The 27,569-nt window shown below is 42.3% G+C and overlaps 1 protein-coding gene across 4 annotated transcripts in view; it reads left to right on the top strand.

Moving 5' to 3' along the window:
• Nucleotides 1–3,311: 3,311 nt before the first annotated feature.
• Nucleotides 3,312–27,569, top strand: part of VEZT (vezatin, adherens junctions transmembrane protein) — a 62,166-nt gene continuing 37,908 nt past the window's right edge. For 2 of the 4 annotated variants that reach the window (XM_032181440.1, XM_032181353.1), the window contains exons 1-2: nt 3,312–3,427; nt 21,835–21,969. In XM_032181440.1, the coding sequence (XP_032037331.1) occupies nt 3,392–3,427; nt 21,835–21,969 (171 nt within the window). In that variant the 5' untranslated portion in view covers nt 3,312–3,391. The remainder of the gene's footprint in view (nt 3,428–21,834; nt 21,970–27,569) is intronic. The other 2 variants (XM_032181258.1, XM_032181171.1) reach the window with 1 other exon arrangement.

Raw genomic sequence — 27,569 nt, 5'->3', positions numbered from 1 at the left:
AATGGGGACAAAAGGTTCCTGCTGCCAGAACACGAGTCTGGTCTACGATCGATCATCCCAGCCCTCCTTTACACCAACCTAACAGGCTACTGAATGAACACAGAAGCCTGTGGAGCAGCACAGGCCGTCGTGCAGCCACAGCTGGATATTGTGCTTTGTGAGCTCCCCACGCACAGAGGCCTTGCTCCTGGGCCCCCGAGTCCTCCACGGGACGGGCTCTGCTCACCCATGAGGCCACTCCTCTTGGGGCCCCGCAACCTGCCCTAAGGCAATTTTCTTTTTTGAACCACGAAACTGTAGGAAGGCAGTGAAACGATCAATCAGGGTGATGAAAGATTTTTACAGCAGCTAGGCCTAAATTTGGGGTACAGGTACCCAATCAAGTGACTATGGGGGTAAGCCAGGGCGTGAATTTAACGGCACTGTCATGCTGTAGTGGCTGACCATACACATACTCCTATCTTACCGTATGTATACAAGGGGTCAGGCTTTTAGAGACCTTCCAGGGAGAGATAATTATTGCTATGTGCTCAGGACGCATTCAAAGATGACCGTGATGGCAGTGAGCACACTGCCAGAGAAACAGATACATTATTCTAAAACTCAGGTTCTCTAACAGCCTACATTTCCACAACTGACAGCAAGACACTTCAGTTCAACTACTTTATTGTCAGTTACAGAAAGGTTTCATCAGATACACACCTCAAAAAAGTATTCCGAGTGCATTGATTTACTTCCCGTGAAAAATTGTTTGTTTTATTATGCAGACGCTCTGATTTTTTCAGGTGCCACAATGTTAAAAAGCAAACAGAAAGAGGAGTGAGTCACGACATCCCGGAAGATCACACGTGTAGTTTTTAAAATACAAGGGAAGATGATGGTTTCCAGCCACTACATTTTTAGAAAACATCCTAAACAAACTGCAAAAGGAAAACATTAATTTCGAAATCGCAGGTTGTTCAGCAACTTGTTGAAATAAAACAGGAAAGTTGGGGATAACTTTAGAGTAAGTGAAGGGATAAATAAACAACCTTTGAAGATCGCATGTGGAGATAACGCCAAGTAACTCTAACAGGACTTGACATATCAGAGGGTTAAAGGGGCACTAAACCCTCGAGGCCTCATTTCTTCAGTGCTTGAAAGCAACGAAGTTTGATTGGAAAAGTCACATTGATTTTGTTTATTCTGTTCCTGCTCTAATTTTTCCCCCCTTGATTTACATTTTTGACATTAAAATGCAGTACATAGTTCTCATTGCTGCTGTCAAATCAGATTTTGAATCTGAGCTATATGTTCTGCGCTCACCAAATAATCCGTACGGATTCGCATATAAGGGTTGTTCCTTTGGCAAGAAATAATAAATGTCAAAGTTGTAACTCTGAGCTTTTGTTTTTCCCTTTTAAAGGCAAAGCCTTTGCTTGAAGACAGCACAATAGTTCCAGGCAGAAAACAAGTAAATGTGCATTCATCAGCATCCTATATAAATAATACGCGGTACATGAGAAACCAATGCAATACTAGCTATAGCTGAAAGGTAAAGCCAACCCACAGGTTGCTCACTACAGTAAGATTGTAAATTATCTACAAGCATTTTAAGTAGGTGCTATCATTTCTGAGTTATGAAGAAGCACAGATTTACATACATGTTTTTGTATAGGAAAGCGTCAGCTATGAAAGAACAGTTTAGTCTGCCACAGAATTAACACCCCAATCTGAACTGAGATTTAACTGAAACAATTTTGTTAGAGGAAGTAGAAAAGAATTGCAGCAACAAACTGAAAAAGCACCCTATCATTTAGATAGGCAAAAGGCAAGCTAGAGTGGAGTTAAGGCTGGGCTGTTAATGTGGACCTTCTGCAACTTCTGGCAATGGACTGAAGCTGTATTCAGCATTTCTCTCCCTACCATAGTTCCCTCAAGTAGCACAGTCCCTCTTTCAAGGAGCCCTGGTTATCAATCTGAGGTCACTCATATCTGCAAATCGTAATCACAAATATTAAAGCAATACTGACGATGCTCTGCCAAACTGCATTGTCCTAAAGGTGTGTTAACACAGGACAAGAGACGCTCGAGCCCTTCGTGTTAACCTGAGTGCAGAGCAGAAGGCTAGCCAGGTGTTTCAAGCTCCACCTGAAGTCTTCACTCGTGACAACATTTTTCATGAAAAGCTGCGTTTTCAAGCAGTTCTGAGAAAGCTGTTTCACACAGCACAACCCACTGTAGTAACTGCGTTAGCAACCCAAATAATTCCAGTACAAGAAAGAGCTCCTACAGCTCACTGGGCTGAAACTAAAACGCAGCAGTCGGACAGCCTTTATTTGAGCACCAGCCTTACAGAGCGTGTCTGTGTGTTTCAGGACCCAAATTCTGGGGCACTACGAGGAGGCAGACGCGAAGCCCAGGTCTCGGTCTCCTCGGTCGTACCCTGCCCGTGAGCTCCTCATCTGACCTGTCCGAAGCTGTCCGGGTTCTGCCAACAGGACCGTCAGATCCCCGATCCCGTTCCTCCTGTTCGCCCTTTACTTTCCTGTGCTCACAGAACCCACCTCACAGCACCGCTCGGCTCCCTGCCCCCCGGACAGGGCTCCCTGCGCCTTCCCGGCAAATCTCCTGCTAAAATTCACATTTTTCACGAATCCTTCCCACTTTCTTCACACCGATTTTCCTCTGCACCCCTTTCCCTTTTCCTTTCCAAGGGGCTTTGCTGACCCCAGCCCCTTCCTGCCCACCTTCCCCACCACCACCCCAGCAGCAGCGGGGAGGCTCAGCCCCGTCCCGCCGGACCCCTGGAAGCCCTGCTGGGCACCGGGGATCTGCCCCGCTCCTGAGAACTTGGTGCCGTGCCGCACTCAGCTCCGGCAGCCCCGCTCCGCCCGCCCCGTCCCGTCCCGTCCCCGTGTCCCGCACTCACCGGCGGCGCTCATGGCGCGGTCCCGCCCCGCCGGGGGCACCAGGAGCCCGTGGGCCCCGCGCCCGCTCCCGCATAACGCCCGCGGCGGGCACCGCGCCGCCGGGACACGCCCCCCGCGAGGCCACGCCCCCTATAGACCACGCCCATTTGCTGACCACGCCCCCACTGTCCACACCCCCTCTGTGTGGCCACGCCCCTCCGTGCCCCCACACAACCCCGGCTGCGCCACCTGCCGGCGCGCCGCGCGGCCACGCCCACAAAGTGACCACACCCACTCATAGCCACGCCCCCCCCCCCGCACCGCCTCCATGTACGGCCTCGCCCCCCCCGCCCCGCAGGCAGGAAGCGGGTGCTCGCGGCGCCTTCTGGGAGTTGTAGTCCCCACCCCCCCGCACTCCGCCAGGCGGGGAAGGTGCCGCCGGCGGCGGGGCGGACTCCGTTTCCCGTCGTGCCCGCGGGGGGTGGCATGGCGCTGCAAGGATGACACCGGAGTTCGACGAAGAAGTGGTGTTTGAGGTGGGCGCCGGCGGCGGGCCGGGCCCGCGCTTCTCTCCGCCCCTCGCGGGGGCGGCGTGCGCGGGGCGGCGGCCGTTGGGCGCGGGGCGGCCGTTGGGCGGCCGGGCGGGGGCGGGGGCGGCCGTTGGGCGCGCGGCCCGGCCGTTGGGGCCGCCTCAGGGCAGCGCGCGGGGAGCGGCCCGGCCCGGCCCGGCCTTTGTGAGGCGGCGCCGGGCCCAGGGGGGGGCCGGGGCCGGGCACTGCCCCCTCCCCCCCTCGGTCCCTAACGGGGTCAGCGGGTGGCGGGGGCCTCGTCTGGAGCGGCTGGGAATGGGCAATGGGGAATGTGTCTGCGCCTCACGATCGGATGGGTTCGCAGGAACTGACCCAGCGTGGGGGTTATGTGTATCCTGGGGTACCTGAAAAAGGTATTTGTAGAGGGAACGGTTTGTAAAACGCTGATTTATAATCCAGCGTTATGGGTTATAACGACAAAGGATGTGGTTTAGCCAGGGTTTGAAAAGCTCCTCAATTAAGGAACGCAGAGTAGCATCAGTACCGCCTGTTCACGGCTCTGGCCTGTGCCACAAAGTTTTCATCCCCAATCAGCCTCGCACGCTATCAGCAAAGCCTGTCACTTGTGTTGCCGTCGTCATAAAATCACTGAGCTTGGAAGACGCCTTCACGATCATCTGGTCACATTGCTTCCTCAAGCGATGTAAATCCTTGGTGAGAATATTTCACAGGTGCAGTGCCTGCCCCCTGCGTGCACTTCTTCAGTAGCAGTGGTATTTGACCTGTAGCCCCACGGTTCTTTAGTTACTGCAGCAATTTCCATTTAGACTAAAAAAGAAAAAGTTCCCCTATGTGGGGAGTAAGAGATCTCCCTGCATGCGTGTGTGCACTTGACTGTTTTCTTTGTGTTTTGGAAATGCGTTTCCTGCACTAGTAAAGGTGTTTTGACACCTTGCTGTATCGAGTATGTGTTACTACGTCACTTGCTGGGTGTCTCATGAAGGAAATTGCAACTATAACAAGATAAAGAATAGCGAATAACCCCACGCAGGTGAGCCAGAGAAGGAAATTTAGCCAGGAGAAGAAAGCATCACAGGTATTTAATGCTGCAATGTGTTTATTTTTAACTACTATTTCATTTTTGTTCTTGGGCCACAAACTCTCCTCAGTTATCTGTGGTTTATAGGAAGCAGCTACGTTTTCTTCTGCAGCACAGGAGGCTGCTTCTCAAGTTATACCATTTCTTATAACATTTCAAGTTATACCAGTTCTTACCATTTCTTCCTTGCTTTAAGTCTAATCATTCTGTTCTTATCGTGTATTTAGTGTCTTTGGCTAGGTTCCTTGGAAAGCGCTAGTGCATTAGATGACAACATGGGAATTAGTACCGAGAAAGAAATGGACAAAGCAGGGAGGACATCTTGTTTTGGTCTTGAGAACCTGGAGTCCGAGGTCTCTTTTGGAAGAGTAGAGAAGCTCATGAGGGCCAGAGCACTGAGAAAAGCATATGAAGGATGCCAAGAAATTAGGCAGCTCCAGAGATAGAACATGCATACCATCTCTGCAAAGCTGCTATGAAGATAATAGTGTGTGTTCAGCAGTTAGTGCACCTCTGCTTCTCTCTCATACCTTTGGTAATTTCTTTCGCTTCCTCCTTTTATTTTCTGTCCACCAAGGTATGAGGAGAGCAGGACACAGCATCTCTTCTGCTCACTCACACTGGAAGCCAAGGTTTTTGTTTCAGTTTGACTTGTGCAGGAACAGTCAGCACCTTGCAGTAGCTTTTGTTGATACTGCTCTGTAAAGTCTTCCACTGCAAAAATAATTCATAAATCATAGAGTATCCCAAGCTGAAAGGAACCCACGAGGATCATCAAGCCTAACTCCTTGCCCCACTTAGGACTACCTAAATCTTAAACCATTTGTCTGAGAGCATTGCCCAAACCCTTCTTGAACTCCAGCAGGCTCAATGCTGTAACCATTTCCCTGGGGAGCCTGTCCCAGTGCCCGAGCACCCTCTGGGTGCAGAACCTTTCCCTAACCCCAGCCTGACCCTCCCCTATCCCAGTTCCATGCCGTTCCTTTGGCTCCTGTCGCTGTCCCCAGAGAATGAGCACCCAGAGTTGGTTAGTTCTTTTACCTCACTAAAATTACCAGGAAAAGTTAGACAGTTTTCCTAGAAAACTATGAATGCGTTGTTACTTCAGTGTAGATCAGGCAGAGAGAGAAGCGAAGACAGCTTGTGATCAGTGGGTTTGTTGGTGTGTGCCGTGGGTAGGGGTGTCTTGTAGGCTCCCCAGTCTGTGCATGGGAGAAGTGCCTGTATTCAGCTATGAAAAATGGAATCGTTTTGCTGGACGCAGAGTTTCAGAAGCCTTTGATGCTTGTATGCAGCAGTGGACACAAAGAAGCAGACTGTCTGACTGTGCCACGCTGCTGGTGTGCTTCCCCATGCCTCCGTCAGCTGTACAGCATTTCAGTGGTCTCTTGCAATGCCCTTGGTATCTGCCTGTTGGAAGCTGTCACCTGTATGCTTTTCCCCTCCATTTGTGTTTACTATCTTCCTTTACAAGTACAGCGTGAAAACTATCATGCAACAACAGGAGAACCCAACTTGCTAGGATCCCTTATGTTCATGAGGTGTTTCCAGGATGGTCCTTTGTTTGGTCAAGAGCATGCCAAAAGCTGTTCTCTACCTGATCACCTGTTAAGTCTTCCTGGGCCTGTTTAGGTGCCTCATGTGTCAGTCTCCTGAGTCAGTAGCTAGGAGTAGTGGAGGTCCTTGAGAATTATGCTTGGGATTGCCACCATGTAATGCCATTGTACCAGTCTGGGGAAAAGAGTCTTTGCTGCAGCTTTCAAAAAACTCCTGCATTCCTGCAAGTGACTATAAATGCACTCTTCTCTATTCTTACATTAAAGAAATGTTGTCATTGTTGTGATAACAAATGCCTAATCAGGAAGGAAGCGATCCTTCGTGTTTTTCGTGTCCAAACAGAATGGGTAGGAGAGAGAAGAGAAGCAGAACAGTGTATGCTTCACCTGTTCCACATCACAGTTATGTCCAGTGTTATTTTCTGCATATTTTTCAGGTCATAGCTCTGTCCAGCAGGCCTGAAGGCATCAATTTCAACCATCTGCATTACAAATTGTGCTGTAGCAAACAAGTGATGTCCCGCTGATAGATATTTATGAGCTTCTAAAGACCATTCATCTTTTTCATTATCAAATATCTGTTACATTAATATCTCCCTGAAGGAGGACAAGCACAGGGATGGCATCACTGCCCTGGGGAAACAATATTACCCGTGCAGAAGTTCAAGAGCTGTTGCAGATCATCGTGATTGAGTAATAGTGAGTGACGGTCATTTTGCTGGTCCAGAATTGTTGCCATCCTCTATCCAGGTTATAAATGAATTCCTACAGCACCCAGAGATTTTCATTCACCGACTGCATAGTCTTGTTCAGTTCAAGTTCTTGTGGTTGTTCTACTTCACTTCAGTCCATACCTCTTAACTTCAGTTCTCACATTTGTTTTTGCAGTTGCTCTTTTAGTGAAAGCACTCCAAATATTAGGGGAGAGGGGGCAGAACCCGAGAGACAGAGGTGCCCTGATATGCTTGGCACGTGTTTGTCTGCCAGCAGTGTGTCAAATTAAAAATGGCTTTAGTGTAGGGCAGATTATGGAAGAAAATGAACGATACTTTTTATTAACGTCTGTCTATTTAAAAAGGTAGTAAGACAGAATAGAGGACGTTTGATGTTACGTTACTTGAGATGAGGTTTTTACAGCCCAAAATGGGCTACAAGACAGAGTGCTGTGGTTAAAGTACAGTGTGCAGTGTGCTGTGGTAGTTCCTGATGAGGTTAACGCTCCATGCACAACCCACTGTTATCTCTGCTATTCACCTATTTAGATCCTTTCCCTTCTTAACCGGTATGGCGTGGTATCAAAAGTCCATACCCGTATGGCACAGTGTCAGAAGCTCATTTAAACTTCCTCTAATTTCCATTATCTAGAAAAATGAGCTGTCTCGTCCAAGAAAGATGTCAAGTGAGTGTTGCAATCTACTTCTGGTGACCTCATGTGGTATCCTCATTGATGGCCCGTTTTCTTCTTCGTCGTTGAATTTTGCAATAACGAATAATTATTCTCAGCAGCACGCTGGCTTTTGATCAGATTCATAGGACTGACACATTGCTTTTTTCTCCTTGTAAGCACAGTCATTGTGATTGCTGTTTTCCACTTGTGAGTTTATAGATTTATCAAAAATCTTCTGAGCTGGAGCTTTGATCTCATGCTCCCATTCTTTCAGAACACTGGGATGAAGGTGATCCAAACACTGTTCCAAAAGGGCATTTTCAGCTCCTGTGTCCTGCTTCCAGCTGAGTCATTTGTCCTATATTTTAGTGAACTTGTGCCACGTTTGTTCCATCTGGGTAGTTTTTAAAGCTGTGCTCACATAGGTTGGAAGGGACCTGGAGAGATCATTGTGTGCCACCCCCCTGTTCAAGCAGGGCCACCTAGAGCAGGTTGCCCAGGACCATGTCCAGGTTGTTTTTGAGTACCTACAAGGGTGGAGAGCCCACAGCTTCTCTGGGCAACCTGAGGCAGTGCTCCATCGCCCTCGCAGTGAAGAAGTGCTTCCTGATGTGCAGACAGAACCTCTTGCAAGACTGATGGGTCTTGTACGCTTCCTAGAAACACTTCTGCCCACGCTAGTTACTTAATGTTAAGCTGTTCACTAGCTATCTCGGCACTAATGGGAATTTATGTTACAGAATAGTCCTGCTAAAGGCTGGCTGGCTGGGTGGCGTAGTGATAGTGTCACTGTTGAATCTAAGCTTTAGATCAGCTTTATTCCTGATCTAAAGGATCTGATCCATAGTAAGACTCCACGCTTTTAAAGTGTGGGATTTACTGTGTCTACCTTCAATCCCAGACTGAAAAACACAATTTATGTTGTATATGTCGTCTTTCCCAACTTCAAGCTTTATTTTGTGGAAATGGGAAGATAATACCAAATAACCCAAGTAAGACTTTCTTTTGCTCCTCTATCTGCATCACATCTCAGAATCCATATAAAACTGTACATTAAGATAAGGTGGGGATGAATGCAGAGAGTCAAAATCTCATGTCTAAATCCAAGATTTTGTATCCATGCAATGTATTGAACACAGTTCTACTGAAACCAGTTTAAGTAACTAGAATTGGAACCCACAGACCAAGAACAAAGGTTTTGAAAGTAGATCATGTGCTTTCGTTTCACAGCCCACCCTTACTTAAGCATTTGTATCCCCATCTCTGGGAAAAATACTGCTGCACGGAAATGGAATTACCCTTTGTACAGTTAGGAGAAAAGTGATCTGTGTTCTGTCTTTTTGCTGAAGTGGACAAAGCTAATGTGAGAAATGAGTCCTGAAAACAATACAGAAGTGTTTTCCAAGCAGCATGCCATCCTGAGAGAGAAAGGGAAGGCACTGGGGCTAAGCAGAGGTGACAGCTGCATGGCACAGGGCCTGGCCTCTTGAGAGGAGGTAGGAATGAACAGTCCCTTTAGGAGGGACGGGACAAAAGCACTTGGGAAATGCTGGGCAACATCATAAAGTGTTCAGATGTCATAAGCTCAGAAAGACTATTCTCACAGCATATTTGAGCAACCATCCAAGATGCTGCTCAGAGCTGAGCGTTATGGGGGATGCATACAGATAATGCTTTGACATACAGAATTCTGTAAGATTTGAGAGATTCTAGCAAAAGGCACCACTGTTTCCCAGCATAAAACAGCCATGTTCAGAACATCCTTTAGCTCATATGCTCAACACACCTACAGTAGGCAAACGGATCCAAAATGTGGTATTTCTTTGCTTAGAATACTGGTGCATCACTAAATTGAGATGTTCAGGTCCTTCTCTGTACACTTTCAAATTATCTTTTATCAAAACACTCAGGAATGTTTATTTTCACAAATGGTTTCTCCATCCAAATTGAGCTCTTCTATTATTTTGCTTTAAAAACAAAGCAAAAACACCCATGAAACCTAACCTTAGAACTTTCTGTTGTGATGAAAATTTCAAGTTGCAGTCATTCAAACACCTGAAAACTTTAGGACTTCCAAAACGAAGTCATTCTTGTCAAGTAATGGGGTTAGAAATGTATTTTTTATTTTTTATTTTTTTTTTGTTAAATGTTTTAAGTTCTGAAAAAGGAGCTGAAAAAGAACATTCATGCAACCTCGGTAGTGGAGTCTCTATTGCTGCCTCAATGGGATTTTTCTCACTGATTATTGGGTGGCATAACGATGTAGTACTGTCGTTTTATGTGTGCATGAAACAAAGCCAGTTTTAAATATACACTTCTGTCAAAAACACTGTTTACATGTTTGAGACTGCTTTGTCTGCCTGAAGTGCGGGCTGTTGCCAGAAGAGGTATTTGGGCTTCTCTCGGGTTTTCCTTCTTACTCTCGTCCTCTTTACACCAGTACTAAGATTGGTGGGTGGAGCTGTAACCTGGATCATGAGACTGACTTGGGTATAACTTAGGTGGCTAAGAAAGGAAAACAAAGAAACAAAAAAGACTACTTTATGTTTTTCAGGCAGATCAGTTCTTGTTCCATCTCTCCACTTGTCTGCGTAAATGTTACCGTTAGTGTTGTAAAACGGTACTGCAGCTTTCATCTGCACCCGCTGTTAATGTCGGGTTAAATTGCCCGTGTAACTGCAGCCTGGGGACATCCCTCTGCTGCAAGATGCCCAACTAGTGGTAAATGGACTAAGCCAGGTATCTGCTCAGAAGTCTGCTCTGAGGAAGGGGAAGACTCTTTAAAGAAGCTTCTGGTTGTTGCGGGTGCCAAGTAAAGTCACGAGGCATTTTTGGATAACATTAATGTCTTATCTAAGCAGACAGAGGAAGGTATTGTATGGGCCATATGGTGTGTGAACCCGTACTGACTTTATTAGGAAATCGAAGACAAAAATAGATGATGATCCACAGTAAATTTTCAAGGTCTGATGGCCCAAAAATTTTGGCATCCTCCTCTGTGCTAATTGCTCTGGCATCATTTTCACAGGAGGGTTAATACTCTTCTCACAGCTTTGTCGTGAACCAACTTCCCTGAGACACTTGAGTTTAAAATAAAAACAAAAATCACTCCCGTTCTTTTAGTCCTCATAACGTGACTGTTTCTCTTATTTGTAGGATGTTTTGTGCTCAGAAAAGATGCTTGCTTGCACTGTGTTTTCAGTAGGTGTCAAAATTAACATGACTTGTAATGGATACACTGTTCTTTGGAGCTGTTGTTTTAGAGAAGTTTCCAGAGTGTTTTAGAAATATTCCACTACTTTACCAGCATGCAAATGAAGGATAAAGTCTACAGATATTAGTAAACAGTATAAAACAAAGTGTTTCCTTGCCAGCTAAGTGCTGTGACTTGTGCAACCAGCAACTTCCCACCCAAAGCTCCCGATACAGTCTGTGGCTGGCCTGTTACCCTGTCCTGCAGGGAAGATACATTCACCACTTTTACCTTCAGTTTTCCAGTTCTTATTCATTGCTGCCCTTGTCAGAGAGGTCCTGCTCAGCTTTTCACCTGTATTCGGAGGTCCAAGTTTGAATGGGTAAATGATCCAGGGCTGCCATTGCTAATGAATTTCAGAGCTTTTTCTAGCATGTAAGATTTCTTCATGAGACTTCTCCATGCTGGCAATAATGTGCAACCTCCTGCTGAAAATGCAAAGGAAAGAGCTTTCCCTTTTCACAGATTCAGTGACGTGGAACTGGAGATGCTTGCGATAGTAGGTATATATTGTGTACCAGACAATGTTAGGGAACAATAAAAGGTTAATGGCTTCAAAGTAGTTCTCAGAAACTGCTTCTAGATCCTGTGATGGTGTAAAGAAAGGTCTCCGCTACTGTGGCGGGGAAAACAGAATAGAAATCTAAATGACTCTTCCCCTGTCGAAGTCATTGTCTAATATTAGCCCTGTCAGTGGCTGGCTGTGTGTCGGTCGGGTGAAAGGAGGAGGTGGTTACCGGCCAGGAGAATATGACCAAGGCTTTTAAATACTGTTGCTTGGGAAGCCTTATTAATGGCTTCATATAAGATCGATGCGCAGTAATTCTTTCTAGCAGTATCTTTTTAAAAGCCTTTAGCAATCTGTCATCCTCGTCTCCCTCCCCCCAGTTATAAAGCCACATTAGTCAGGAGAAATCGCACAGTCCTGGGAAGTTTCAAACTGCAGCCGCCGATGCTGTCAGGAAAATGCTACTGTGCAGGAGCACAGGTGCAATTACACTGACTGCTGCTTCTCAGCCTCGGCTCGGGTCATCCTGGAGGGACGAGTGGAAAGAAACGGGGAGGTGGGTGAGATTCTGTCAGATGCCTGGGAACAGTACAGAAGAGAAAAATGGAATGCCCTCTTCCAGGAGACAAAGCTCGCGCTGTCTGTAAGTTTTAGGTCAACTTTTTCAAATCTGTGTTTTGAGGTGGGGGAGGATTTCAATACTGTTTATTTGGGTTTGAGTTTTGCCACCTGTTAAGCTTATTTGCTAAGCTTTGCTGTCAGAAATGTTAAATATTTTCTTTTTCTTTTCTTTTTTTCTTTTTTTTAACTGAGAATTCATAGCTTGTACTCTTTTTGGAGGTTGTTTGTGCTCCCACAGTGTTCCTGGCCCATTAGAGTCCTTGGCTTTGAAGAAAACATTTCTGTATTTTAAGAGGAGATCTTTAAACCCTTTGCTTTGTGCAAGCACATTACATATTATTTTTTATTATTTTCATTAAGGTTTTTCTGCTCCATTAGCTGTGGTTGGAAGCTAGAGCAGGGTACTTTTTACTATTTACTACTAGGTAGTAAATTTTACCGTGGAGTGATAGAGTGTTGGGTGTGGGAAGCCCCCGTCTCTAATGGAGAAATCCTGAGTCATTTAGTTCATGATGCATCAGCAAAAATAATATGGGTGTGGCTTTGATATTCAGCTGCTATTGTAACAAGACTATGAAAGCTAACAGCTTTATAATATCCTTTGTGATTGCAAAGGCTTTTCTCAGAATATGCACAAAAGGACTTATATTAAAGTGCAATATTTGTGCTTTCAAGGCTGCAATAGATACAGATACCTGAGCAGATATCAGTCAAAAGTAAGCTCTTCCCTGTAGCTAGGGAATTCTCTACCAACCTTTTCATCACATAGCAGTGCATAATGCTGTGTGTTTGATTATTTTTTAATGTTTGGCTTGGTGTTGGTTTTTTTTGGTATTTGTTTTTACTGTAGGCTTAGTGTTGCAAACAAGATGTTTGATCTTTGGATCAGTTTAGGTGATTATTTTTTTTTTTCTAATAAAGTACTGTATGGTAAGTGGCGTTAAAATAGCCGTTGAAAAAATGTTAAAGACCAAAATAATTTCAGTGGACTGTTCTTTAATCCTGTGTAATACGTCTTGGGTTTAGAATGAGATTCAACCACTTTCAACAATGAAAAAATAGAGTTGTCATTACATACAAGTATTTGAGTGATACTGTCTTTAGTAGTATGAGTCAAAAATACATGCATGTATGCTCAGTGAGTTGGGCATGAGGAGGAAAGGCTTTTTTCTTGATTCCGGACATGGGAGCTTACATAAGACTGCAATACTATAAAGATCTACTTATATTTGGATGGCTTTGTGGGGCGTCTGACAGTAGTGAATTAGAAAATACAAGGATAAGTGTTTTTGTTGTTGTCAGTTTCTGCTGAGTTCCCAGAAAACCCTGTTTCTTAAAATCTTCAGAAAACTTATTCCTATTCAGTACTTTTTTTTCACTTATTAACCATATTCTCCTTGTCTAGCTTGTAAGAAGTGCATCAAAGAATAATGTCATCTTGTCATCTGGAACTGTTCTCCATTTCCAGCACGCATTTTTGACAAGTAGCATAATAAAAAATGCCCTTATGGTAAATGCAATGCCTTTCTCTTGTATCTAGGTGATCTCAGAAAGTGACTTAGAAGACTAAACTTTGAAGAAACTTCAGATATAAATACAGCATATTGCTGAAAACCCTTGTCGTGGTATCCTCACTTGCTTTAGATGGTGTTTGCCATCAGTAACTGGTACTGTGATGGTAATTTAACAATAAGCTGAATGATGACTTTTTTTCTTTTTTACTTTCTAAATCATTCATTACCATATTGCTCTACCAGAGACAACTGGAAATAAGTAAATGAACCTGACTGTCAAATGTGAGTAATGGTAACTATTCTAGTTAGTATTCAAGTTGAGTGGTTGAATGTAAAGATAAAGATTCAAAAATACAAGGAAATAGAGTCCTTTAGATAATATGAGGCTGTGGTAATGGGAAGGTGAAATTTCATCTTTAAATTTCCTATTCAGACTGTCCACTGAAATGGTGTTGCTGTCCCTTTACCTATAACCTTAAAGATTTCTTTCAAGGCTAACTTACAACCCACCGGCCTTCTCAAACTAAAACTGTAGTATCTATAATATATATGCAAAACTGTCAAAATCTTTTTAAATGTTGGACTGCTGAAAAAAGGAAAGCATTAATTTTAGGGAAGGAAAATTAGGATGCAAAAAAGCAGATCCTATTTTACCTAACCAAGATGTATATTTCTTACTATTCTCATAGCATTTGCTTATGAAATCAGTTGAGCCTGTCAATACTGATGCATGACGGCATGAGCTGAAACCAAGAAACTTTTCTCTCAGCTACAAGTGTGTGCACAAAAAGATGTGCATATCGGTGATTTTCGAATGGGAATGAGGGCAACTAAGAGTGAGAATTTTGGCTAAGGCTGTAATCTAGAAATGCAAAGCTATAATTCATGGGAGATCATGCATATTATGAGATTAAAGTATTGTTTTTAAAGCTTTTGTGAAGATGAAAGATGCTTTGTAAGTGCTAAGTATAATGCTTCCGTCTCTTGAATTGAAACATATGTAGTGTATTATATAGCATATTTTAATGTTATCATATTGCACCTGTGTGGTTACATTATAATTTTATGATTCTTTGATAATATTGGAAGCTTTGTATGAATGTTCACATACATGAAGTCTACACTTCAACATTTTAATATTCCTTTATTGATTTTCTAGCCATTGCTTACTTGTTACTCCCATATGTCATGGGAAAATTTTGCTATAGATGGCTGGAGAAATCTTCAGTGAGTTATACAGATCACACAGCTTTGCAAATGACAGGCTTGTCAGTACATTTAAAATCAGGGGGTATCTAGGACATTAAGTATAATAAGTATATAAATAGTTTGTGTTTTTATGTTAGCATAGGTCAATACATGCCAGCAGTGGTATTTTTAATAAAAAAGTAGGTGTTATCCTCAAATCTTAGAGGTGAGCAATCTGTAAAGCTGTATGTACTGCACAAGAGAACTCACTCTTAATGGAAGAATTTTATCATCAGTATCATTAAGGTTCTTAGTCATCTAATTTCAAAAGGGCCTCAACCCAGTTCTTACTCAGTTCTTTCTGTACCCACGTTTAATACGGCTTTATGGATTCAGAAAGAGGAACAATGATATTTTATTTACAGCATAAGGTATTTTAGGTATGCCATAGTTCTCGGTCACTTAAGTTTAAAAGAAAAAAAAAATGTTTTCCAATGGGGACTGTAAGTTCAGCTAGTAATCTCTTAGGAAGAATGGGGGAGAGGAAAAGTGGGGCCAGAGAAAGTGTGCTAGAGGAGGATTGTCATAGCCTGAGTGCTTCCTGAGAAATTCAAAGAGGACACCACTCATCTATGTGAAGGAATATATGACAAACATTTGAGTTAAATTTTAATCAATTATCATTTCCCAACTCAGTAATCAGAAAACTGTTTTCCAGTTCCCAGGAGTATTAAAAATTTGCAAATCTAACTGTACCAAACTATAATGGAGACATTTTAAAAGCCTTTGAAAAATTAATCAAGAGGATTTTATGTAAAACCTAGTAAGGTGTCTGTATTCTACCTTGATTACAAGAACAAATGAAATTATTCATCACAGCTGGGGGCTAAAGTTTCATTAACATTTGAAGAGAGAGCTATAATAACACTATTTCTGTATAGTAGAAATTATACTACTTAAAATTTACTGCAGGGTTTTGATAGTGCCAAAAAACAGTAAGAATTAGGCATCCTTACATCTGTGCAATGTTTTATTTGCTAAGTACAGCATTCAGGATTTTAGCTAATTCTGGGTTTGGTGGACAGAATCTCTCTGGCTACCTCTCCATCTCTTTGTCTGCCTTCCTTCATCCCTTCCTTTGGGAAATGGAACCAATCTAAACAGCATTAGACTGGTTTTCTTGATCAGCTTTTAAAAAAATGATCTCATCACAGATCATTCCTTTCTGTGCCCTGCACATTTGAAGTGACCTCACACAGTCAGAATAAATTTTCTTCTTCTTCTCCTCGAATGCCAGTGTGAGAAACAATCCTCAGCAGGCGACTGGCTCCTGGACAAGCCCCCAGTTTGGGAGAATCACTCTGTAGCCCATTACACAGGCTCAGGCGAGGATCTCGGTGAAGCAGCATTTTTATTCATGATTGCAATGGCAGTGGTCCTGCAGGCAGGAGCGGACAGCAATAGTATGTCATAACCTTATATTCCCTCTTACCTGACACTTGATTCCTCCCCTGTTTACTCATTGGCTGAGTACTACAGGTTCACAAACTACTCAACACTTACTACTATACTATGTAAGTACAATTTTATTTGACCAACCATTATTTTCTCCTTTTTTTTTTTTCTTTCATGATTAGAGTGCCCTTGATTATTTTTGTTGTTGTTGTTGCTTTTTGTTTTTACTGATTGTTGCACTGCTTGTCTTGTTTTTCTTAGCCATCCCCCTTATTTTGGGACAGTGGGACCTTCCCCTGCCCCCTTATCTGCCTAACATACTCCCCAATGTTATGCCTGCACAAACACTTTTGAATGTGCAAAGTTAGTGGAATTTTCCACTGCAAAAACACAACTTTAATTCTCACACCAACAGATTGCTCTGTGACAGATCATTAGCAAAGACCTAGTTTACATTTCCCTTGAGTTGATTGGTGCTTGCTTGAATCCCTTGTAATGACAAGCCATCAGCTGCCTGAGCGTTCAGCAGTGACCCAGAAGGAGAAATAATTTTACCTTATTTCTACAACAGACAGCTGTTACTATCACCTGTGTCTCTAACATTATTTGGGTACCTGGACGGTTTCTCTCTCGCCTTCTGTCTCTCTGTAGTGGAGAGAGTAGAATACAGCAGCCACCAAAACAAGAAGGTGTACCCTAAGGAGGTAGTGGAAAAACACCTTTGTATATTTCAGTTATTTTGACAGCTGTCTGTATTTAGGTGAGTAGCAATAAAGAAACGAATATTCAGATGTCTCGCTTGTGACAAGTATAATCAAGATGATTGGTTATGCTTGTAACAAGTATGAGTAACAAGATAATTGTCATAACTGGAGACAGAAAAAAGCAGGATTTCCAGGTTATTAAGGGGAAAGAGCCATTAAAACATTGTGTTTGTTTGTTTTCAGGTTAAAACAAATTGTTTTTGAACTTCCCGTCTGTATTGTGTTTATGTGGCAAGGGTTTGGTAGCAGGGGAGGTGCAAGGGGGGCTTCTGTGAGAAGAGTCCAAAAGCTGCCTCATGTTAGATCAGAGAGCAGTTGTAAAGAGCTGCTGCCTTTGGAAAGCTCCCCAAGGATCAGTCAGGGAAGGATGGCATCCCATGGGAGAGTCCCCACGTAGAGCAGGGGCAGAGAGTGACCATGAAGGGTTAAGGACTGACTGCAGCCCCCGTTCCTCTGCACTGCTCAGGGGGAGGAGGTAGAAGAGGGTAGATGGGGAGAAAGTGTTTTCAGTTTGCTTTTAGTTTCTCACTATTCTCATGTGCTAGTAATAGGCAGTAAATTATTTTAATCTCCCTATGCTGAGTCTGCCCATGACGTTAGTTGCTGAGTGATCTCCCTGTCCTTATCTCAACCCTTGAGCCCTTTCCATCGTATTTTCTTCCTCATTTGCTTTGAGGAGAGGGAGTGAGAGAATGGTTGAGGTGGAGTTCCCCCGCACAGCAGGGTTGAAGCACCACACTACACCATCATGGAGGAAGCTGCTTAGGTCACGCAGTGGTGAAGTTGGTGTTCTGGTCTCATCTCCAATAGCTGTAACAAGGAAATACTTATGTCTGTGTGACTGAGCTGGGGGAGGTGAAGGTCTCCAGCCCCTGGACAGATAAAGGAAGGTAGCTGTGTCCTGCAGTTAGGACCTGGAGATGTCCTACCCCTTGGACAAGTCTGCCAGGAGCCTGGATGCAATTTCCTTGGAGTCTTGACTGGAGCGAGCATCAAAATTTTGATTTTGAATAAAATATTATGTGTTCATCCATTGTTTTCATAGAATTGTATAGGTTGGAAAAGACCTTTAAGATCATCAAATCCAACCATCAACCTGACCTACCAAGTCCTATCACTAAACCCTGTCCCTCAGTGCCATGTCCATGCGTCTCTTAAATACCTCCAGGGATGACAAGCCCAACACCTCCCTGGACAACCCGTTCCAATGTTTGACCACCCTTTCTGTGAAGAAATTCTTCCTCATGTCCAATCTAAACCTCCCCTGGTGCAACTGGAGTCTGTTTCATTCTGTCAGTTGTCACATGAGAAAAGAGGCTGACACCCTCCTTACTGGTACCTCCTTTCAGGTAGTTGTAGGTGATGAGGTTTCCCTTCAGCCTCTTCTTCTCCAGACTAAATACTCCCAGTTCCCCCAGTTGCTCCTCATAACTCTAGGTTTCTAGTCCCTTACCAGCTTTTCTGCTCTGCACACACTGAAGGAACTCAATATCCTTCTTGTAGTGAGGGGCCCAAAACCAAACATGATATTCGAGGTGCAGTCTCACCAGTGCCACATACGAGAGGACAACCACTTCCCTAGTGCTGCTGGCCACACTGCTTCTGGTGCAGGCCAGGATGCCGTTGGCCTTCTGGGCCACCTGGGCACACTGCTCATGTTCAGCCGGCTGTTGACCCGCACCTCCTGGTGCTTTTCTGCCCAGCAACTTCCCAGCCGCTCTTCCCCAAGCCTGTATCGCGGCATGGGAGTGTTACGACCCAGGCACAGCCCCTGACACTTGGCCTTGTTGAATGTTGTGGGATTGGCCTTGGCCCATTGATCCGGCCTATCCAGATCCCTCTGCAAAGCTTTCCTGCCCTCAACCAGATCAACAGTGCCACCCAGCTTGGTATCGTCTGCAAGCTTACTGAGGGTGCACTCGATTCCCTCATACTGTTTGATAAAGATGTTAAACAGAACTGGCCCCAGGCCTGAGCCTGGGGGAAGCCTGGCGGAGTCCCACTGGTGACTGGTTGCTAATGGGGTTGAACTCCATCCACTGTGAGGCTGAGCCCAGCCATCCAGACAGTGAGCTGTACACCTGTCTAAGTCACTAGCAGCAGTTTCTTTGGGAGAATAGTCTGGGATGTGGTGTCAAACACTAACATCAAGACAGACAACATCCACGGCCCTTCCTTCATCTACTCAGTGGGTCCTCTTGTCATAGAAGGAGATTGGATTAATCAGGCATGACCAGACATTAATCAGATCAGATCTTAAAACCGTGCTGGCTGCTTCTGATCTCTCAGTTGTCCTGCATGTGCTGTGTGATGCTGTTACCAAGGTCAGGCTGACAGGCCTGTAATTCCCCAGAGTTTTGTCTACACATCTTTGACTAAACTGGGAAAATCTGGTCTGTTTCTGATAGAAATGTCCATGCTACTTCAAGAGCCATTTGTGTGTGCAGGTGAGTAGTTCAGGTGTGCTGGCAGTATGCAGCCTGCTGCTGTATGGAGACCATTTTAAGAAGACATGGTTATGCATATCCATTCAATTTCAGGTCATTCAGAATTTCTGTCCTGAAGTTACTGAGGTAATGTAACATTCATTGAATCATTAAGGTTGGAAAAGACCTCCAAGATCATCTGATCCAACTGTCCCCCTAATACCCATATAATCCACTAAACCATGTCCCTAAGCACCACGTCCAATCTTTCCTTAAACACCCCCAGGGACGGTGACTCCACCACCTCCTTGGGCAACCCATCCCAGTGCCTGACTGCTCTTTCTGAGAAGGAATGTCTCCTCATTTCCAACCTGAACCTCCTCTGGAGCAACTTGAGGCCATTCCCTCCAGCCCTATCACTAGTTACCTGTGAGAACAGGCTGACCCCCAGTTCGCCACATCTTCCTTTCAGGTAGCTGTAGAGAGCAGCAAGGCCTCCCCTGAGCCTCCTCTTCCCCAGACTGAACAACCTCAGTTCCTGTGGCTGCTCCCCACAGGACTTGTGCTCCAGGCCCTTCACCAGCTTCGTAGCCCTTCTCTGGACCCTTCCTGCTGTCCTTCTTGTAGTGAGGGGCCCAAAGCTGAACACAGTACTGAGGTGTGGCATCACCAGAGCAGAGTACAGGGGGACGATCACCTCCCTGCTCCTGCTGGCTGCACAGTTCCTGATACAAACCATTATGCCTCTGGTGTAAATAAAAGAAGCGTTCTAGCCTATGATGTTTCCTTTCTCATTTTTATTTAGTAATTCTGGTAAAGAGACATGTTCTACTTAGAGAGAAACACAGCGTCCCTACAGCCAGTCCAGAGCAGTGCATTGTTCAATTCGGGTGCGTTGTTTAGTTACGCATTTGAAAAAGTATTTGACCATTGAGGAAGGACACTTGGGAAAAAGATAGGATTGTGGTGTCACACTGGAAAATTCCCCCAAGGAAATGAGTCATTAATGTAGCGTAGTGCTTTGCACAATCACTGTCACTGTGGGTGAGGGGACTGTCTGGACCTGCAGCGCTGTGAGTTGGCATGAATGTTTGAGTTTCAGGTAATGAGTGGCCTCTGAATCTGTTCTGAGTTAGTTACCCATGGGGAGCATGCAAAAGTGCATTTGCACGCTTTAGATAGGCAAGAGTGATCCAAAGAACACATTGTTGATAGAATTTAAAAATAATAATAATAACCTTAACAGTAACAAATTCATTTGTTAAGCTCGAATCAACGATTGCTTCAAAGTCTTACTGTATGGCAAGCAGACACTTGAGACGTGGCCATGCTGGTACATGGTCATGGTAGATGCCTTTTTCACAACTCACATCAGCGAGTTAATGTTAGCTAAGGTAACGATTTGTAGTTGATATACTACTGGTCAGTGTTTCTGCAAACCTCCACAATTGTGTGCTCATTATTATAAAGCTTTTCCTTTTTTAACTTTCAATATTTTTGTTGTCTCACTAATAGTAAATTATAATGATTAAAATATTTATGTTCTTCCTATGCAGTTCTCTGGTGTTTGCATACTAGTGTGGGAGTGTTGATAAAGTTTTTTTCAGAATTAAAAAGTAATAGAAAAGAAAAGAAGTCCTTTTACGTCTCCTGGGTAGAACTAGATTTAGCATAAATATCCTTTCTGCCAATTCTGTCACAGATATTGCTGTATATATGGATGTAAGCAAATAGTGGCTAAGTAAATCTAGAAATCTGATAATGATGGAAAGAAAATTCAAAAGCCTAAAAATGTGAAAATTCATGTTATGGTAATGAGAATCTCCTACTTTCTCTAAGAAGTTTCATTAAGGACTCTTTCTGAATTAGTAGCTTTGCCAGCAACTTTAAAAATTTGGTTTTAATTTAGTTCATATTTAGTTTAATTTTTAATTAATGTATTTATTTATTTTGATAACTGTGAGAGTTGGCTATGAAAAGTGCTAATGTTGACTACAAATAGAGCAGAAGCCATTCTCTGGTTTACTTTCTCATTTCTGTAAAGCATGCCATAGGTCCTTCATCAGGTTATACTGAGGCTTCATTTATTGAAGTTTTAAAAGAGCTCTAGTTGTAAAGTTTGTTTCTCGAGAAGCTGTACAAAGTATTAAGTTTTTATAAACTTCAGGAAACTAGTGTCATCAAGTGTTTTGGAGTCAAACAAAAATATTTTAAAATATATACTAAAAATATATACTAAAAATATTGCCAAATACTTGGTTTATTTATTGCTTACATGTAAGTTATAAGCTAAAAAAAAGTCAGGTAATGTGAAAAATAATTACTGTAGGAAAAGCTGGTTAGTTGCATACTTATTTCTCATCACAGTATCATACATTGACTCTCTTGCAACTCTTTTATTATGGTTAAGATAAAACTTGAAAGATATTTAAAGCAAAAATTTGTCTTCTTTGCTGTTACTGTGATACTATGTTGTTTTTTTTTCCTGTTGCATACCTCATTGCTGATCGCGTGGTTTGACAGTGCTTCGGCATCCTGTAGTCATGTTCTTTGGTAAATAGGGAATGTTGTTTACCCTTGGTTTTTGTTTTTGAGTTTATGTTTGTTTGTTTCAATTTTTTCTTCTTTTGACTTTCTTTCAGAATTCACCACTCTACCAGTATCTGCAGGATTTGGGACACACAGATTTTGAAGTATGTTCCTCTGTGTCGCAGAAGGCAAAGCAATGTGCAGTAGAGGAAGGCCAGAAAGAGCGGACTGTGCATGTTGTCCAGAAAGTGAGTGTTCTCCTGTAGTATTTGTCCTCTCAAAAGAGAACTGCATTGCTTTGTCAGTAGGCAAAATTGGATGGGGTCAAGGTGAAACTTTTACAATAATAATAATAACAATAATAATAATAACAATAATACCAATAATAATAATAATGGGATAAAGGTGAAACTGTTACTGTAATAATAATAACCATTATTATTGCTAATAATGATGATGATAATAATAATTTAACAATAACAGTGCTGTCATGTGTTGTCTACAAATACGTTTGGAAATTTATGGTCTTCCAGTATAGTTTGAAGTGTTTCTTTGCTTCTATGAGAGCTGAGGAAACAACATTTTGATAATGATTTTTTTAAGATTTGTAAATAATTGTATTTACTGGATACTGTTACTGTAAGCTTAGCATTACATTCTGTGAACAAAACCTGTAATCTTCTGGAACAAAATATTTATAGAGTTGTCAGCCCACCTCAGGCATTCACTTCCTAAATATCACTTATTATGTGACAAAAAATTAAGGAAGATGATTTCTGGGAAGTATAAATACAAAAACCAGTCTGAACAAGATAGTAGAATTGTAGTTATAGCAATTTTGTATCAGTAACAGCTGACAAGGCTCAGCTAATTCATTAGCTCAGACTTCTTATTTCTCTGTTATTTTAAGTAAAGGCTTGTCGATTCTTACAATATTTTTTTTATATTAAAAGTGTGCTTGAGATTTAAGAGCTACGTGGCTACTAAAATATTACTGTAGTCTATACACAGATAGGGTATAGGCTGTGTGACTCAGCTGAGGATCTTAGGTGTGGGAGAGGGAATTCCTCTTCTGAGGCACCTGATGTAGGAATCTCTTTGCTGATTCTAAAATGGGAAGTTTTAGAAAATGCAGTAGTCAATGTGTCTTCCCCTTATCACCTAGATGGAGCATGCTAAGAGCAGTTATTTTCTGCCTACCTCTTTTTTTTTCCGCAGTGTAGAATTAATTTCTCAGTGGATGTGCTCTAGTTAGATGCTAAGCCGGGAGGAAAAAGAGGCTCTGTGCAGACTTCTCTGTCCTGGCCACTGGAGGCTGGGGCAGTGGGGGTGTGTTGAGCAGTATCTCTTGGGTAAGAGCCCAAAACAAGCATTTGTAGGCTGATTTGGTGATGTCTTTGAAGAATTAGCATTTCTTTCTCCCCTCACCCCACCATTTACTGTAGCTTTACTGCATCTACTGTACCATTTACTGCATTTACTGTGCCATTACTGCATCTTAGGCTATCTGATTCTCACCTGCTGTGGCTTTTAGCCTTCTTCAGAGCAGTTTTCTTGATGTTCCTTCCTGCTTTATACCTCTTTAGCCACCTTCAGATCAGAGGTTCACAACCTTTTCCCTCTCACTTATAACCTCTGTTGCTTCCCTGCTCCACAATGTTCCACCCTTCCCCTTTGCAGGCAGTGAATTGGGGAGCATCCTGTATTTCTCAAACACAGGCAGTGTGATAGGAGTGGCCCGTAGATCTCCAGAAGGTCTCCCTTTTCCTGAAGGTTGTGGTGCATGGGGGTTTGTGTGGCAAATGAGGTGAGCTGATACTTTTCTTAGGATCTTTTTTCAAATAGTTCTCAAGATGCTTCAAGGAATTAGCCAAGTAATATTCACAATTTGTTAGGATTTATTTTAACAACAACAAATCCATTTTGAACATATCCTCCTTGCTCCACCTTTGTTTTAGGTCAGATGCATTTTTATATCATGGGTTTTTTAATCTGTTCTGCTCTGTGTGGGGTGTTAGGTGGGGTAGGATTCAGAAGTGTGTGAGTTGATGTGGATAATGTTTTTTTTCCTTATCTGGGGAAAGAATGTGTAGTTATCAAACTGTTTATAAAGTATGGTATACTTGCAAGGACTGGCATATACAGTCTTAGAAGTGGAAATTTAGAAGCTGCAGTATGAAGCTTATTCATCTAGCAGTATTCTGAGAAGTGTTGGTGTATCCTATTTTCATATAATGATATCCATTTTACTACTGTCTGCATAGACTATATAACCTTCCTCACATACTCATTATTCTGAAAGGGCAGGGTAGTAAAACAGGAAACATTTTATTTTGGTCTTCACTCCTGTTGGAGTCTTTTTTCATGGATAGATTGATCATGGTTTGTGTTTAGCCGGTGGGCCAGGTGCACTACATACTTTGCTTCACATCCTTGAAACCCAATTTCTAAGACTAGTAGTCCCGAGGAAGTGTACCATGTCTCCCTTCTTTCGTGCCCCATCGTCTGATGAAGGATGGCCAAGTAGATGAGGTACGGGGTGCACAATCCGTTGAGCAGACCTGTGAGTACCACTAAGTGTCTGGCCCGTGAACTGGAGCTGGGAAGGGGATGCAGCGTCTCCCACTTCACTGAATGGTTTCACTAATGTAAGATTTTATTTTTTTTAATGTAATGGATAAATTGGCTTCTAATTGCTATTGATGTGGATATCTAGTACATTAGTAACAATGGTTGCTTCTATCAGTGTTCATGAAGCAAGGCTTAATCTAATTCAGGCTTAAACTCAAAATTTGATTTAAACTAGCTTGAAAAAGATTCCTGGAAATTATACGTCCACTACCTTTACTTTTCAGAATTGTCAGCTGGCAGTCACCACAAACATCAAGAAAACAACTGAAAGTATATTTTGCCTTTAGAGCTATTGGCAGTTTTTTGGGACATTTACATTGAACATACCTATTCTGGCTTAGTCCAGGAAGGCTTTAATTAAACAGATGTTATTTGAAAATCAGGGTGACATATTTCATTGATGGATTATTTGTTTGTTACTATGATGTAATGCCTGGAGTACCATTTGTTAGCTGCACTACTTTATTTTGACTATTCACTTTTGTAGAAATCAGTAAAGCAGTATGATGCTGTGTTCATGTGTATAATTTCTTCTGAATTTAATACAAAAGTGCTGTGGGGATAAGAACCTTAAAAGCATGAAGATACACTGCTTTTAAAAGTCATAAGTGTTCTGTTTTTCCCCTTCCATTCCTCTCAAGCATCTTACTGTTAATTCTGTTGCTTTGGGAGGAAGCCCTCTGGTATTGCGTCACCAGAGGGTGTGTGAAAATGGGCTGCACGTCTTACAAACGCCAGCATGACATTCACACTGTCTCATCTCAGTCTAGACAAGGATATGGGGTGGGAAAAAGGAAGAAACCTGTGTGTAATTTGTAATGAGAAAATGCTATTGGTTCTTCCTGCTGTTGATCAAGTAGTAGTTTGGGAACAGTAACACTTTTCTTTTGTAACCTAATGTCAGAAAGTCTGGTTCTGTCCTTTGATTTCTGTTCGCGTGTCATTTTGGTAAGGTATCTCAAAAGGAAAGAGAATGGGGGAGAGACAGCTGGCCACATGTTTAAAGAAGTAGACTGGATTAAGGAGGATCTGAGAATTTGTTAAAACTTCTGTAAGAGGTATAGGCAAATCTTTGAAATTCCCATGCAATCATTTCCTCATTTTCACATTGGACTATTATCACTTCCCTTCTCTCACCCTTTGCTGAAATTATAAAATGTCTGGGAAACAAATGGTTTCCAAGTTCTGAATATGTACCTACCCAAAGTCCTAATGTAAAACGATTTTAGCTGAGGCTTAGTGTAATGCAAATAACATAATCACAGGGAGTAGACAATGATCCATGTTGAGTGATTCCTGGTATGTATGTATCGTTTTCCTTCTGTTTTGAAAAGTAAGTTTACAAATGCCTCAAACACTTCATTAATTTAAAAGATATTTTAATGTTTACACACCTGCTCTGGACTACATTTTACAAAGAGAATTTTGGCTTTCTTAGGTTATCATGGTCCATCTATCACTCTAAGTTTTCTACTGGATCCAAAACAACTTGGCTTCTAAAATGATACTCCTTTTTTTCAAAAAGGTGGTTGCTTAGCTCTTTAAGGGAACGTCCGATTCTGCTTTATTTTTCCAATTTCATCCCATTCTAGTAGATATAGGATATGTTCTGGCTAGAAAAGGAGACAAATATGTTTCTGAAGAGAAAAGTAAAATACTACTTTTTTCTAGGCTGTCAACTGGCTTATGGTGGAAGACTCACTTTAGGAAAGCTGCAGTATAGCTTTGTCTTTGAGTTTCAGTTGTTTACTCCTCGTATATTCAGTCAAGTAGGAACCCTGTGCAGATACAATCTTGTGACGTATTTTGGCAAGGCAAAGATCTCGTTTGGGATCTTCATGGACTGGAAAAACAAATCTGGAAGATAAAGAGGTTCCTCAGAACTGCTACAAACATTGCTGCTGTGTTTTGCTCTCCTGCCAAGCAGAGCGTGTTGTTCGGGCTTAATGGACGATAAAGTCATCAGCTGAACCTGAAGCACATCTTAATTAGTTTTTTGTTTGTTTGTTTGTTTTTGTTTTGTTTTGTTTTCTTAATGAGAGCATGGTCTTAATGAACATTGAGCAGAAAAGCTGAAAAGAGGTGCTCCAAGAGTGTGTGCTGAGGGCTGAGGGAGTGTAGAGATGTGATTTAGCATGGTAATTATAGGTTCAGTGCTCCTAGCTGTACTGATCTCTGGACAGAGTTACAGCTAACGTTCTCATCTCACGAGGACTTGATACTCAAGGGTACTGTTTGAAAGAGCTCCTAGACCTGTTTTCTGGAATTAAATCCAGAATTATTTGGGTAATTCTGCTTGATCTTCAAGGAGTGTATTTCTTTGCATTTATATTTTTCCTTTCTCACTCATTTTCCTAGGCTGCTGTGCATATCTGAGTGTCTAACTTGATTTTACTGTCACACCTCATCCCAGCTCAGATGTGATAATAATTCATCACTAGAACAAGACTGGTGCTGGAGGCAGATACTTAGGATTGTGCTGAGGCTATCCTCAGTAATACTTTGTACTGTCATCTTTCTGAAGTGCACAGAACTGAAAGGTGCCAACGTGACTGATGGTATTTCAGATGCCTGGTAATTTGCCATTTCGAGTTCAACCTGTGCAGAAAAGAAACATTCTTAAGAATTTTATTTTAGGTTCAAATGAATGTACCTAAAATTTTTGTGTCCTGTGCTATGTTCTATTAATGTTAGGCATTATATATCTTTATTATTAAGCTCAATTCTGTTAATGAATAATTATTATAATTATAATTAAATATAATAATTATAGTTATTTACTAAGCTTATTAAGAGGATTCATTTGACTGACTTGTGTTCTAAAGCTGTAGAAGTGATCCTCCAGAAGCAGTGGCAACATGACTCGACTTGTGTGTTGATGAAAGTTGTTTTACTTGTCAGTAACACTCCCAATGGGAGTGCAGGCTGTGAGACACTACTCCAAGGATCTGAATAATTGAATGTGTTACTGCACTCTACTGGGTCACAGCCCAAGACAGTGGGATGTCTTGTTTTGTGTTTTCAAGCACTGACATGCCTGGTGAGCATTTATGCAAGCTCATACTTTTATTTTTAAACGAAAACATAACAAATAGACCAAACAATTACTTACATAGCACATTAGTCTGCCTTTTTTCAGTGCTTTCATAATCAGGTTTAGTCAGCTGGTAACATTTTAAAACTGTTTTTGATACAGATTTAAATTCTTATGATAAAA

This window comes from Aythya fuligula, chromosome 1 (assembly GCF_009819795.1).
Source record: "Aythya fuligula isolate bAytFul2 chromosome 1, bAytFul2.pri, whole genome shotgun sequence".
Taxonomy (NCBI): Eukaryota; Metazoa; Chordata; class Aves; order Anseriformes; family Anatidae; genus Aythya; species Aythya fuligula.
This window is presented reverse-complemented; position numbering and strand designations above follow the sequence as displayed.